This window comes from Monopterus albus, unplaced genomic scaffold, assembly GCF_001952655.1.
Source record: "Monopterus albus unplaced genomic scaffold, M_albus_1.0 scaffold116.1, whole genome shotgun sequence".
NCBI classification, from domain to species: Eukaryota; Metazoa; Chordata; class Actinopteri; order Synbranchiformes; family Synbranchidae; genus Monopterus; species Monopterus albus.
The window spans coordinates 1,132,483-1,144,224 of NW_018127996.1; the positions used below are offsets into that span (position 1 = coordinate 1,132,483).

The 11,742-nt window shown below is 40.7% G+C and overlaps 1 protein-coding gene across 4 annotated transcripts in view; it reads right to left on the reverse strand.

Moving 5' to 3' along the window:
* Positions 1-327: 327 nt before the first annotated feature.
* The window catches only part of gask1a (golgi associated kinase 1A), a 62,644-nt gene continuing 51,229 nt past the window's right edge, over positions 328-11,742 (reverse strand). The window contains exons 4-8 of one of the 4 annotated variants that reach the window (XM_020611601.1): positions 5,736-5,858; positions 3,816-3,919; positions 2,135-2,232; positions 995-1,133; positions 328-620 (exon numbers count right to left, since the gene is read on the reverse strand). In XM_020611601.1, the coding sequence (XP_020467257.1) occupies positions 1,018-1,133; positions 2,135-2,232; positions 3,816-3,919; positions 5,736-5,858 (441 nt within the window). In that variant the 3' untranslated portion in view covers positions 328-620; positions 995-1,017. Of the gene's footprint in view, positions 1,134-2,134; positions 2,233-3,815; positions 5,429-5,735; positions 5,859-11,742 lie in introns of those variants that run through there. The other 3 variants (XM_020611600.1, XM_020611603.1, XM_020611602.1) reach the window with 3 other exon arrangements.

Sequence of the window (11,742 nt, forward strand, 5' to 3'; positions counted from 1 at the left end):
ACAATGGGTGAGAGGCAGGGTGAACCCTGGACAGGTCACCAGTCTGTCACAGCGCTGTCACTTGGAGACAGACGACCACACACACTCACACTCACCCCTAAAGGCAATTTAAAGTCACCAGTAAACTTAAGCTGCATGTCTTTGGACTGTGGGAGGAAGCCACAGTACCTGGAGAGAACCCACACAGGCATAGGGAGAACATGCAGACTCCACACAGAAAGGCACTGTGTCGACTGGGGCTCAAACCCAGAACCTTCTTGCTGTGAGGCGACAACGCTCAGTAATAAATTAAAACTGATAAAGCATTACTAAATAACATTACAAGGAGCACCTCAGTGGAAAACTGAATCTTCTCTTTTGAAAACAAAAACAAACAAACAAAACAATATGTATGCCCAAAAGAATAATTTAATATTTCATAGTTTTTGATTTTCCACTGACCAGTCAGATTATGAAATCAAAACATTTAATTATAAAATCAAGCAGTAACCACCACCTTCAAATCTAAAACAAAGTCAGTTTCAATGTTCAGTCAGAAATCCTCCTCATCCCTGGCCTGCACACTACAGGTAACAGCATAACGTTGTTCAGATTGTGTCTTGGTGCTCCTGCTGGCTCAGCTGTAAGTCAGACATGTACAGTACACAGACACAGATGTTGTTTCTGAATGCTACAACAGATGATTACTGTTATTTCAGTTGGACATTTAGGTACAGTGTCACCATTGTTGGGTTTTAAAAGTGTAATAAATTGATCCATGGACCCTGAAGTTTGCATTGTGGGTAATGTATTTTTTGGTAATCAATAATTAAAGGATGTTTTTTGATATCCAGATTTGTCTGATGTGCTCCTGAATTAGCTGAGTCACTTAAAGGGTGATGACACCATCACATTCTGCTAGATGCCTCTTAACAGAAGATGGGGGAGCAACAAATGTAGGAGGTGTGATCCTGAGTCAGAGTTAACAGCCATGAGAAGCTGCTGTCGGACTCACCATTCTCTTGTTCCCTTATTTGTTCATTCCCTGCTTCTCGATCCTCGCACAACCTGGAAGTCATTCCAATTCGCCATTTTGAAGGATGTCCCAAAGCTCATATTCCTGTTCTGAGAAGTGAGGAGGCTGCCTGGAGAAACTGTGAGAGAGGACAGAGGAGAGCATCCTTTGTGGCAATCTCTTATGAAGCGACACACCCCATTATCAGAAATCAGTGTGTGATTAGATACTTTGAAGGAAAGGATGTCTCATGTCTCTGAAAATGTTTCCTTGATTCCCCCTTCCTTGCATTTTGTCCTTGCATCTTTTCTTCACATCTTATGTGGGAAAAACACAAGTGATGGAAACATGGCTGCAATTAAGGGAACTGGGACTTTCTCTGTCTTTGCTGTGGACACAGGCAGCCCGGTGGAACTCTGACTACAGTTATGCTTTGAGAGAGTCACTGTGTGGGTACCTGTGTTGCAGCTAAGCTAGCTGTGCTATACAAAAGACTCCCCAGTGTGTGTGTCTGTGGGGGAGTGTCAGCACATAGTTCTGCTGTTTATCATGATTAATGCTGCTGTTTATCAACTTTAAATATCTTGTTAAGCTGTGAGTCCAACAGAGTTTCGGTAGGCGGATGTGAAGTGTTTTCTGGCTCTGCTGTGGAGTAACTCTCATTCATACAGAGACACTTGATGGCTTCTATCAGGCTTGCTATTGCTATTGTTAGTAGACTGGGGAGTCTTGCATAATATGTCATGGTTAGAGAGGAGCTGGAGGATTCAGCTGAACTGAACCTTCAGCCAAGCAGACAGAAGCTGTTTTCATGAATAGACTATGAATTTACCTGTATCAATATCATACTATATGTCAACAAAACTCTATGTGACAATGGTTTAGGGTGTAGTTACTCTTTAATTTTGTCAAATGTTTGTATGCTCAGAGCCTCCTTTGCTGCTGGATGATCTCTCTTTATGACACTGAAGAAATGCCATCTTGAGCGTGAAGGCTGTTTCATTTCTAATCCACTTTAGTGGGATTGGCTCAGTCACAGGTCCCTCATGAGCTTGAGCTTTTTGTTCATGATATGCTGGAGGAGAATCTTTCCTCTCTGCTCCACCATGTGAATGAGAGGCCTGAGTCCATTGGCCCCACCTTGGCTGGTCCAGAATTCCCTGTCTGTGTAAAGGGAGTGCAGAAGAAGACTCTCCAGACAGCCTGACTGGAGCAGTGACACCGCTTTCTCTGGAAATCTGACAAGACAAACAGCATTAGATATGATGTATTGTAGTCTCACTGACTGGTTTTTAGTCTAGAGAAAACATACTAAGATTTAACAGTGGCTGAACCCCCTTCCCCCTACATTTTCCAACAACACAACAATTTTTGTAACTTTCTGAAACTAACTAATGCAGTGAACACACTCACTGTTTGCAGTGACTGGACAGGTCAAGCTCTCTTTGTTTTAAATCTCCACACAACAACCTTCTAGGTTTATGGGCTCACAGGGGTAAAGACACTGACTAAAATGCAGCATCCCCAGGACCCTTGTTGCATCTCATTTCCTGACAGTGGTGGAGTTATCTAGTAATATTCACCATGGAAAGTGTACCCAACAAAAGGCAGGAGTCTCCTGGAAAATGTACCACTACTAGAGGTGGATGTTATCGGTCTCACTTGTAATGATTAAACTTTGTTTTAGAGAAATCAAGTTTTCTTTGTCAGTTTTTTGGCTCTAAACACTGTACTTTAGTATATATGGGAAGAAGCCAGTCAGAGGCTCAGCCCAGTGCTGTAGAAAGTTTGGAACACATTTGGAACATTTTGGCATAACACTGGAAACAAATTGCAGCATAATTGCTGAACTCATTCAAATGTAATTTATTCATTCCTGCATCCAAACATGAAGAGATATAAACAGCTAAATATTCTGTTGGAGTTTTACTCCACATAATCTTTAGCTTCTGCCGATCATTAGTGTAGCACGTACCAGACTCTAAGCTCTGTTGACTGACTGCATGTTCTTTTCATGACTTAGACATTCTGCCTGCACAGTAAATGATTCCTTCCATCATGTGCAGAAAAAGTAAATGGCTCATCTTCAAGTCAACAGCAAGCAACATATCAAATCTAAACAAAAGTTTAAACTAGAACAAAGTTCATACTCAGTAAATGGACCCCAATAAACAATTAAAAGGAGTAACTCTTCAATGCCAATCAGTTTTCCATTGCCAACTATTCAGTCATGATAAAAAATACAAGACATTAACATTCTGGTTCCATTCAGTTTCAGAGGCTTAAGATGAATGAATGTCAGTTTCGGCTTTTTCCCATTAGGGATCGCCACAGCGAACCGTCACACTGACAATTCACATGACATTTGGCATTTGTTTTACACCGGATGCCCTTCTTGATGCAACCTGGACTCAAACCCGGGCCGCATCAGCAAGAGTACTGAAGCCTAGCTACTATTATATCAGGGACCCCAGTAATCCTAAGTGACAGACAAAAGGTAATTTCTATCAGGCCTCATGCATTCAACATGGAATAACAAGCCAAATGAATGACCACTAATCTAATCAGACAGATATTGTAACAAATCCATGACAAGCTTCCAGTGGAGGGTTCAGTGCTGCTGATTAGAAAGCTGCTGACCAGGGAAACACAGTATGTTGTTAGATGTGTTTTATTTTCTTCTGAATTCGTTCCTTAACACCAGTGTTTCTGCCTGCTGTGAGCCAAAATGAGTTTCTGAGCAGTGATGCAGGTGCCAGAAGGAAGCGAAATATGCCTCCAGTTTGTATCCTCCTGCCTTAAAACACTGATTTGTACTCACTCTTTAACACCTTCAACCAGCCTGAAGTTGAGGTTGCCAGTGGACTGTTGTGGTCTGCCGGCGTTGTCAATGAACACCAGCCTGGAGGGATCTGCCTTTCTCACCTGAACACACACAGAGGTGACACATGACCACTATTTTTTTTATATACACATGCTGTTATCTTTTTATTTAGTTTTACTGAACTCAATAGAAGAATAAGGAGAAGAATTAAATGGTTTAAATATTAAAAAAGGTTTATTGCCATTTTGTTTAGTGATTGAGGAAAAATGTCTGCATGAATTAATAAATCACACTCGCCATATATGTACACAAATTTTATGTGCTAAAATTAACACATTATCAGTAGTTCACATTGTAACATACAGTATCCTTAAGGCAAATAACAAAAAAAAACCAACAACTTTGTGTGCCTTGAATCAAAGTGGCTTGTTTAGTTAAGATTGTGCCATTTACAGTATGTTGTGCTGCCATAGCCACACTGTGGTAGATGTACAGTACATTGCTAGAACAACTTCTGTCGTAGTATACAGCCGTTTCTTAAAAAAGAGTGGTGGGGCAGAGGACAACTGTTGAGGACACTCATATGAAAGAATGAATTCAGTTGTTGTCACATCATTAGCTGCCAGCTTGCTGCTAACACACTACTGTATGTAGAGAGAGAGAGGAGGAGACAACACCCTGAAACTTCACTTCCTACTGCGATACTAGTGTGAAACTGAGTGTTTGTGGCAGACTGAAAATATTATTAGGCCATCACTTTCTGACAATGCATGGTTTAATGACCCACTTAGATTTTATGGAGTTTAGTTTTGATTTTAGACTGAGTCATGTTGATGTACTTAAGCTTTGTACATTAACGCTGCACAAATCAATGTTTTGTTTTTATGAACCATGGATCAGACACTGTGTAATGCTAAAACCATTGCTTCTAGTTATGAGCCTGCAGAGATTTATAGCCCACAGCATGTCACAGTAGGAAAAGCATGGTTATAAATAACAAACCTAATGATGGCTGGCTTTTCAGGGTCCTGGTACTGTTCATGCTGACTCACCTTGGTTTGAACATTAGACATGATCAACATGGAATAAGATGATAAGAATATTGTCACCTGTGACACAAATAACCATAAACAGTGAGGTTTCAGCAGGTAAGTGGTTCTGGAAGACCTTTAATTCAGAAAGTCAGAACGCACAGTGCAGTGCAACTTGCTACATATGGGGTTGCATAGCTGCAGACCACTCAGAGTGCCCATGTTGCTTGCCTGGGGAAGAGATGGCACCAGTATGCACTATAGGAACAAGGCAAGCGAGCAGAGGTAGTATGATGCTTTGGGCAATGCTCTGCTGGGAAACCTTGTTTCCTGCCATTCATGTGGATGTTACTTTGACACGTACCACCAACCTAAACACTGCTGCAGACTCCCCTTCATGGCAGTGGCCTCCCTTAGTAGGACAATGCACCCTACTACAAACAAGTCCAATCCATGAAGGCTCCACCATGCAACTTACAGGATTTAAAGGATCTGCTGCTGACATCTTGGTGCCAGATACCAGAGGACACCTTCAGACGTCTGTGGAGTCCATGACATAGTTTTCATTTCTTCACCAAACTAATAATGATTTGACACAGACAGAAAACAGTTATATTTAAAGCTTCCAAATTAAACAAGAATTTGGCAGGGGAAAAGTTTTCTTTTTTTTTTTTTTTTTTATTTTTTACAACAGAGCAATCAAAGTACTGATTAGTTAGTTTAACCTTTGGCTGAGAATAATAAGTTATTTTTGTATCCACTATTACTGCAAATAAAACATCCTAAAGTCAGTGTTTCAGGACATAACATAAATATTAAAAAAAGGAAGACTATCTAGGTTTACCCTCTGTGAAGCTGAAATGATAGTCCTGTTTGTGTTACATACCAGGATGTGAACCAGCAGCAGGTCCTTGGGGTTGCCACACTTGGCATGCAGCCGGTTCTCTACACAGACTTCTGTTGGCTCAGGTGTGAAACCACAGCAGTACCTGTCCAGACGGTCATTCACCTGTACCGATTAACAAAAAACATATTCAAAGTAATAAGCTTTGACATTTTGATGCAAACTTGGTAGTTCCTGCTTTTGAAAGTACTGACACACTGACAAAATCCTCGAAGAGGAACTGATGCAAAATCCCACTTCTGTGTCCCCGGTTTTCCCTCTGAGGCTGCACTATAATGCTCGTCTGGGTGCATGATAACCAATTTTACCATAACATATTATTTGTCTGTTTGATATAAATGTGGGGAATACTATTTTTGTACAGTGGCTGGTTGGCTCACTCCATTTCTCAAACCAAACCTACACCCCTGTAGTGACAGTGTGAAGTGGAAAAAAGCAAAACCACTAACTGAGTTTCAGCTTCTGATTAGTCTACACTGATTCTTCTGTAAAGTTTGTTGAAACAAGTAGCCAGGTATAGCTTCAGTTATAGACTGAAGTTTAAAACCAAGACACAAAGACTTACTGTACATGCCATGAACACAAAACTAGTTGGTAGGGTGGGGGACGTCTCAGGACATGCCTGTGGTTTGAAGAAATTCCAGCTTGCATGACATCTGCTCAAGAGGTTTGTAATACTGCTGACATACTGCACCAATCTAATGTCTGACTACATATCGTTTAATATTACACTGTGTGTGTGTATTCACTTTGAACTGCTATCACAGACTGGACACACACTGTGGCACTTTGGTGTTTGTGTAGTTAATCGTTAAACTGGTTATTTTAAAGGTTAATTTCTGTTTAATGTGATGCCAAAACCACAGAGTTTTAAAGGAAATTTCTGGTTAATTGGGTTTTAATTTTAGTTTTAACCATCACTCCCACTGACATGACTTTTTATGTACTTGTCAATGTCTGAGTACAATGGAAAGATCAAATTATAGACAATAGATAAACATTATATTCTAACAAAAACATGTACAGCAGATAAGCATTTTTAGCAGTAGGGATCAAACAACAGAAGAAACTTTGGGCTACAAGCAATGATTTTCATTATGAATTAATCTGCAGATTTTTTGATTAATTGATTCATTCACAAAGTGTGAGAAAATACTCAGTCCAGCTTCTCGAAGGCCAGGGTGTTTTGTCAGACCAACAACTACAGCCCATTATTGAGTGAATTGGTGTAGAGAACTGAGAAAAACAGCAACTATTGTCATTTGACAAGTCAGAATCGGCAAACGTTTAGCATTTGCTTAAAAAAGACTCACAACAATAACTGATTAATAGCATAATTGCTGGTTATTTTTCTGCTGATCAATAAATTAATCATCATTTCAGGTCTATACCTTGGATCATCACAAAAAAGATGATGACATCAGAGATTACAAATGACAGCACCATAGGAATAACATACCATACATATACAAAACTAAGTCTGGTCAATGACTGAATTTGTTTGTCTTGACCTGGTATAGCCAAGGACAAAGATTAATGTGCAACTTTCAAAACAGTAACTTCTTCCCACCTGAGTGTAACATTTTTCTTTTGTTTAATAAATAAGTTTGCCTACCTCAAATATGATTAAGGCATCAAATTTAAATCATCTGACTGCTCATGTTTCTGGCTTCTTATAAGCAAAGTCACTGCATTCCCACATGTCAAGTAGTTAACTTGATGAGTACACATCATGACCAACACTATGAAAATAAGACCTCAGTTGTTACATGCAGAAATAATCTGCTTAAAGCCCTTAAAGAGCCAATGCCATGCTTTTCTTTGTTTTCTGACTTATCTACAATGTTACAGAAGTTGTGAATTATCATCTTAGACATGACCTAAAGCTCCAAAAAATGAAGTGAACATATGTTCTAGTATTTCTATGCAGAAGCAGCTCAGTTTACACGTCTCCCAGAGTCTCACTCGCAAGACTTTTTTCTACCAATATAAAGTATTACATGATAGTTTATAGATTTCCTTAAATGGCCATCATCTCCAGGCGTGTTCATGTAAGCTTGTCAGACTTCCACCAGTGCCCCCACCATACTAGCAAAACATTATATTTCCTTGTTTGTTATGTGTATTTTCAATAAAGCTTATTAAAAAAACACATCCACAGGTGCCATTGTAAAAGCAAAATTTTTTGACTGCCCACAGTTTTGTGGATATGATTTCGCTCCTCCTGCTGCACTGTGACCAGAGGATGTGGAGAAAAATACAGGGCCTGAGGTTACTGCATGTCAGGAATGTTCCTGTACAGGGTCTCACTCTTTTACCTGACTGGGTCTAAACTTCGAGCAGCTGACCTGTGAAGCAACCTGAGGCGGTGAATGATCAGCTCATCAATGTTGGATTCCCCCGGAGCACAGTACCTGTTTGTTTTGACTGCTTGAGGCCAGTGTGTCTGCCACATGTGGTGTATTGCCAGTTAACAAGTGGATTAACGACCCATGATGTTACTGTCGGTGCTACGCTACCTGTTGGAATTAATTTCACTACTTTTGGACTGTATGTGGTCATGGAAAGAGGCAGCAACTCCTGGTTGGATTTACCGACCTTGGAACTACTTGAAAGGGAGTGATGTTTCCACTACTCAATGAGACTTAAAAGTAAATTTAATAAAACACAAGTTGCATGTCTGTTAATGTCTTATTTCTGTAATGTTAGAAAGAACTGCTGTAAGGCTGGAGAGGTTCCCACCTGGACAATAGGCGTCGGTTGACAGGGGAGGCTTCAAAGACAGGTAACGACACTCACCGATACTGGGCTATAACAACTCAGTCGTTAAGGGACTTTGTTGGCCTTCGAAGGACTGAAACACCACCAAGGCAGATAAATATCTCCGGCTCAACGCCAATCAGGCGGAACTGATGAAGTCTCTTGGATGAGAGGTGAAATGTCTTCAACCTAGAAACCTAGTCCAGTTGATTTTTTCTAAGTTTATTTTTTCAGATAAAAAAAGTTAACTTTTTCCAAGATTAATTTTCCTTAGTTTTCACTGTATTGTAGATACAATGTCTTGACTTATTAAAGCTAAGCAGTAGTTTCTATAGTTTAAATGGATGCTTTAAATTCCTGCTAAGTTCAAACCCACATGCTAAAACTGTTAGCTATGTAGTGACTGCTTGGGGTGGAGATGGTTGAAGCCCAGTGGCCAATAGATTCTGACACCTGAGATATCAAGATGGCGCCAACGTTGATGGCAGCCTTGGTTACTTGTGCTCTTTGTTAGTTCTTTTTCTTTGTTTTCTCGGTCTTTTGCAACCCATCCTGGATTACTTTTACCAGAGAAGAACTGTTAACTCACACCAAACAACGTTTCTCTGATTTTTGTGTACTGTATGGACATTCTGATCGGAGGCGCAGCTGCCATCTACAGGACCTGGAAAAAATGCCGACGTGGCAAGCCTGCAGATGCCTTGGTGAGGCTACGCCAGAGAGGGACACGGACTCCACTCCCGTCTATCCACCTAGGAAATATCCGCTCCCTGGTCAACAAGATGGATGAAATCCTTTTTGTCAGTAGGACTAACTTTGCACACTTCTGCTGCTTTATGATTCATGGACACATGGGTCAGCAGCTCCATCGAAGGTCAGCGCAATCTAAGTACTAGGCTACCAGGTGTACAGAATGGATCGCATAACGGAGCTGTCTGGGAAAACAAGAGGAGGGGGAATCTGTCTCTACATAAATAAATGTTGGTGCACAGGTGTCACGGTGCTACAGGACATGTAACACAGGCTTAGAGACTCTTTTTATCAATTGCAAACCTTTTTATTCTCCCCAAGAAATTTCAAGCTTCATCCTGGTTGCTGTCTATTTAAAACCACAGGCCCATGCTAAGAAGATGCTAGCCTGCCCTCCATGGAGGACCTGTACACCTCATGGGTCAGATGGGGGGCAGAGAAGATTTCTGCAGACCCTTCACACCCTGCACACAATCTGTTTGAACTCCTCCTCTCTGGACAGTGTCACAGGTCACTGTACACCAAGACAAGCATGCACAAGGACAGTTTCTTCCCCCAGGCTGTCACTCTGATGAACACTTGACCCACGACAGTATGACTGGACAATAACCCTCAGTGCAATACCTGTAAATATACATTGTACAAATTATACAGATCCATACAGGTCTCTGTTTTAAGTACTTTTATTCCTATTGATCTCATTTCAGTGAACATTCCTTTGTCTGTCTGCATTGTTTACTGTTTACTTTCTCCTTGCTGTTGCCTTGCATGGGGATATGTACATGCACATTGAGAGCCACTGTACCAGAGTCAAATTCCTCATGTGACTGACACACCTGGCCAATAAAGCTGATTCTTTTGATTCTCTGGTGATGTGAATTTTTGCATTGTGTGCAGGAACACTGCAAACCCAAGGTCAAAAGAAGAATGGGAGGAAGTACTTTGTCAGTTGAGGGCCCACAACCGCAGGGGGCAGTGCTCTGTCACATATGTGACAATGAACCTTTATGTTACACGTGGACATTCTGAAATACAGACACCTCCTCACACACATCATTGTAATTGCCACTTTGCAGGTCTTGACACTGGCTTACATTAATTTCCTAGAGACTTACCCTAACCCTTCCCCCAACCACTACACGCCTAACCCCAAGCCTAACCTAAAGTGTTTTTATTCCTATGAAACTGTTCACTTTATTCAAAACTGATCATTCTTTATTATTCAATACAATTTTTGCATAAATTGTATGTGTGGATGTGATAGTGTGGATGTTATTTTAGCAAATATGTCTTATTGTGAGATGCTTCCCCAGCCTGTGTTCCAACTCACCCCAGTAATGGTTCTAGGTTGTAACAAGAGAACTCTTTGCATTTGGCATTAACTCATATAATCTGTGATTGTGTAGTTGTCATCCAAGTGAGTCTTATTTGTAGTAGACAAATATGGGTACCATGTTTCAAGGTCTGAAGGATCTAGCACGAACAGCCACTGAATTAGTGCTGCTTAAACAAGAGGTGTTACAATCATCCCTGGTCTCCCCATTTATGAGTTTTGTGCCTATTGCTGCACTTGTGTAATGCTGTGTCCTCAAGTCAGCGGTGTGTGTGTGATGGAGGAGATGCTTGTGCGTTTTGTGATGCAGTAAAGCTGTACCTTTTTCTCCTGATTTGTGTGGTGCTTTTAGGAGACTTCTCACCCTGCTGCCACTTTTCACTCCCACACTGGCATACAGTGCGAGCTCAGTCCAGCAGTCTTATGGAGACTGAGCCAATATTGACTTACACTTCCACTGTGCACCAGCAAGCCTTGCGGAAAGACAAGATGTGGTGCTCTGCTGTGGTCAGAGTCAACAAAATTAAAGTGGAACAATGTGTAAAGTGTATTTGTGGAGTCTGAAAAACATTCTGATATTGTGCACACACTGTGTGATCTGATGTTTGGTTGATCATTTAACATAGTTCTTTCAGCTTATTCAAACCCTATCTCCACAAACACTCTCTCCTAAATTATCATCTGTGTCTCAGTTTCCTGGTGTTAAGCACCCATCACTGTTTCTTCACTGCACCTTAAGTGTTCATAGTGTGGACAGTATGCTCATATTTCGGAGGTTTTCTGCAAATGAATTTTGACTTTACGTAGGAGCTGCTTATTTTTTCAGCCATTACAGGCATGATTATTATTACAATGACAAAGTGTATGTTTTTATTTGGCTTGTTCAAACCAAATACAGTGATCACAGCTACGAAACTAACCACATTTCACACCTGAGAACCCCTGTGTGATTCCAGGTCTATTAGGCCATTAGAATACAGACAGATAATGCCTGATGACTTGGGTTAGGGTTGACTTGTTCTATCCTCCTGACACCCAGAAAGATTAAAGTTTGGATAAAATATGTATCACAGTGAAATGTTTTTAAAAAGTAATCAAATCAAATCAAATTTTATTTGGACCCAGGACCTGAAGTGGATGTCCAAC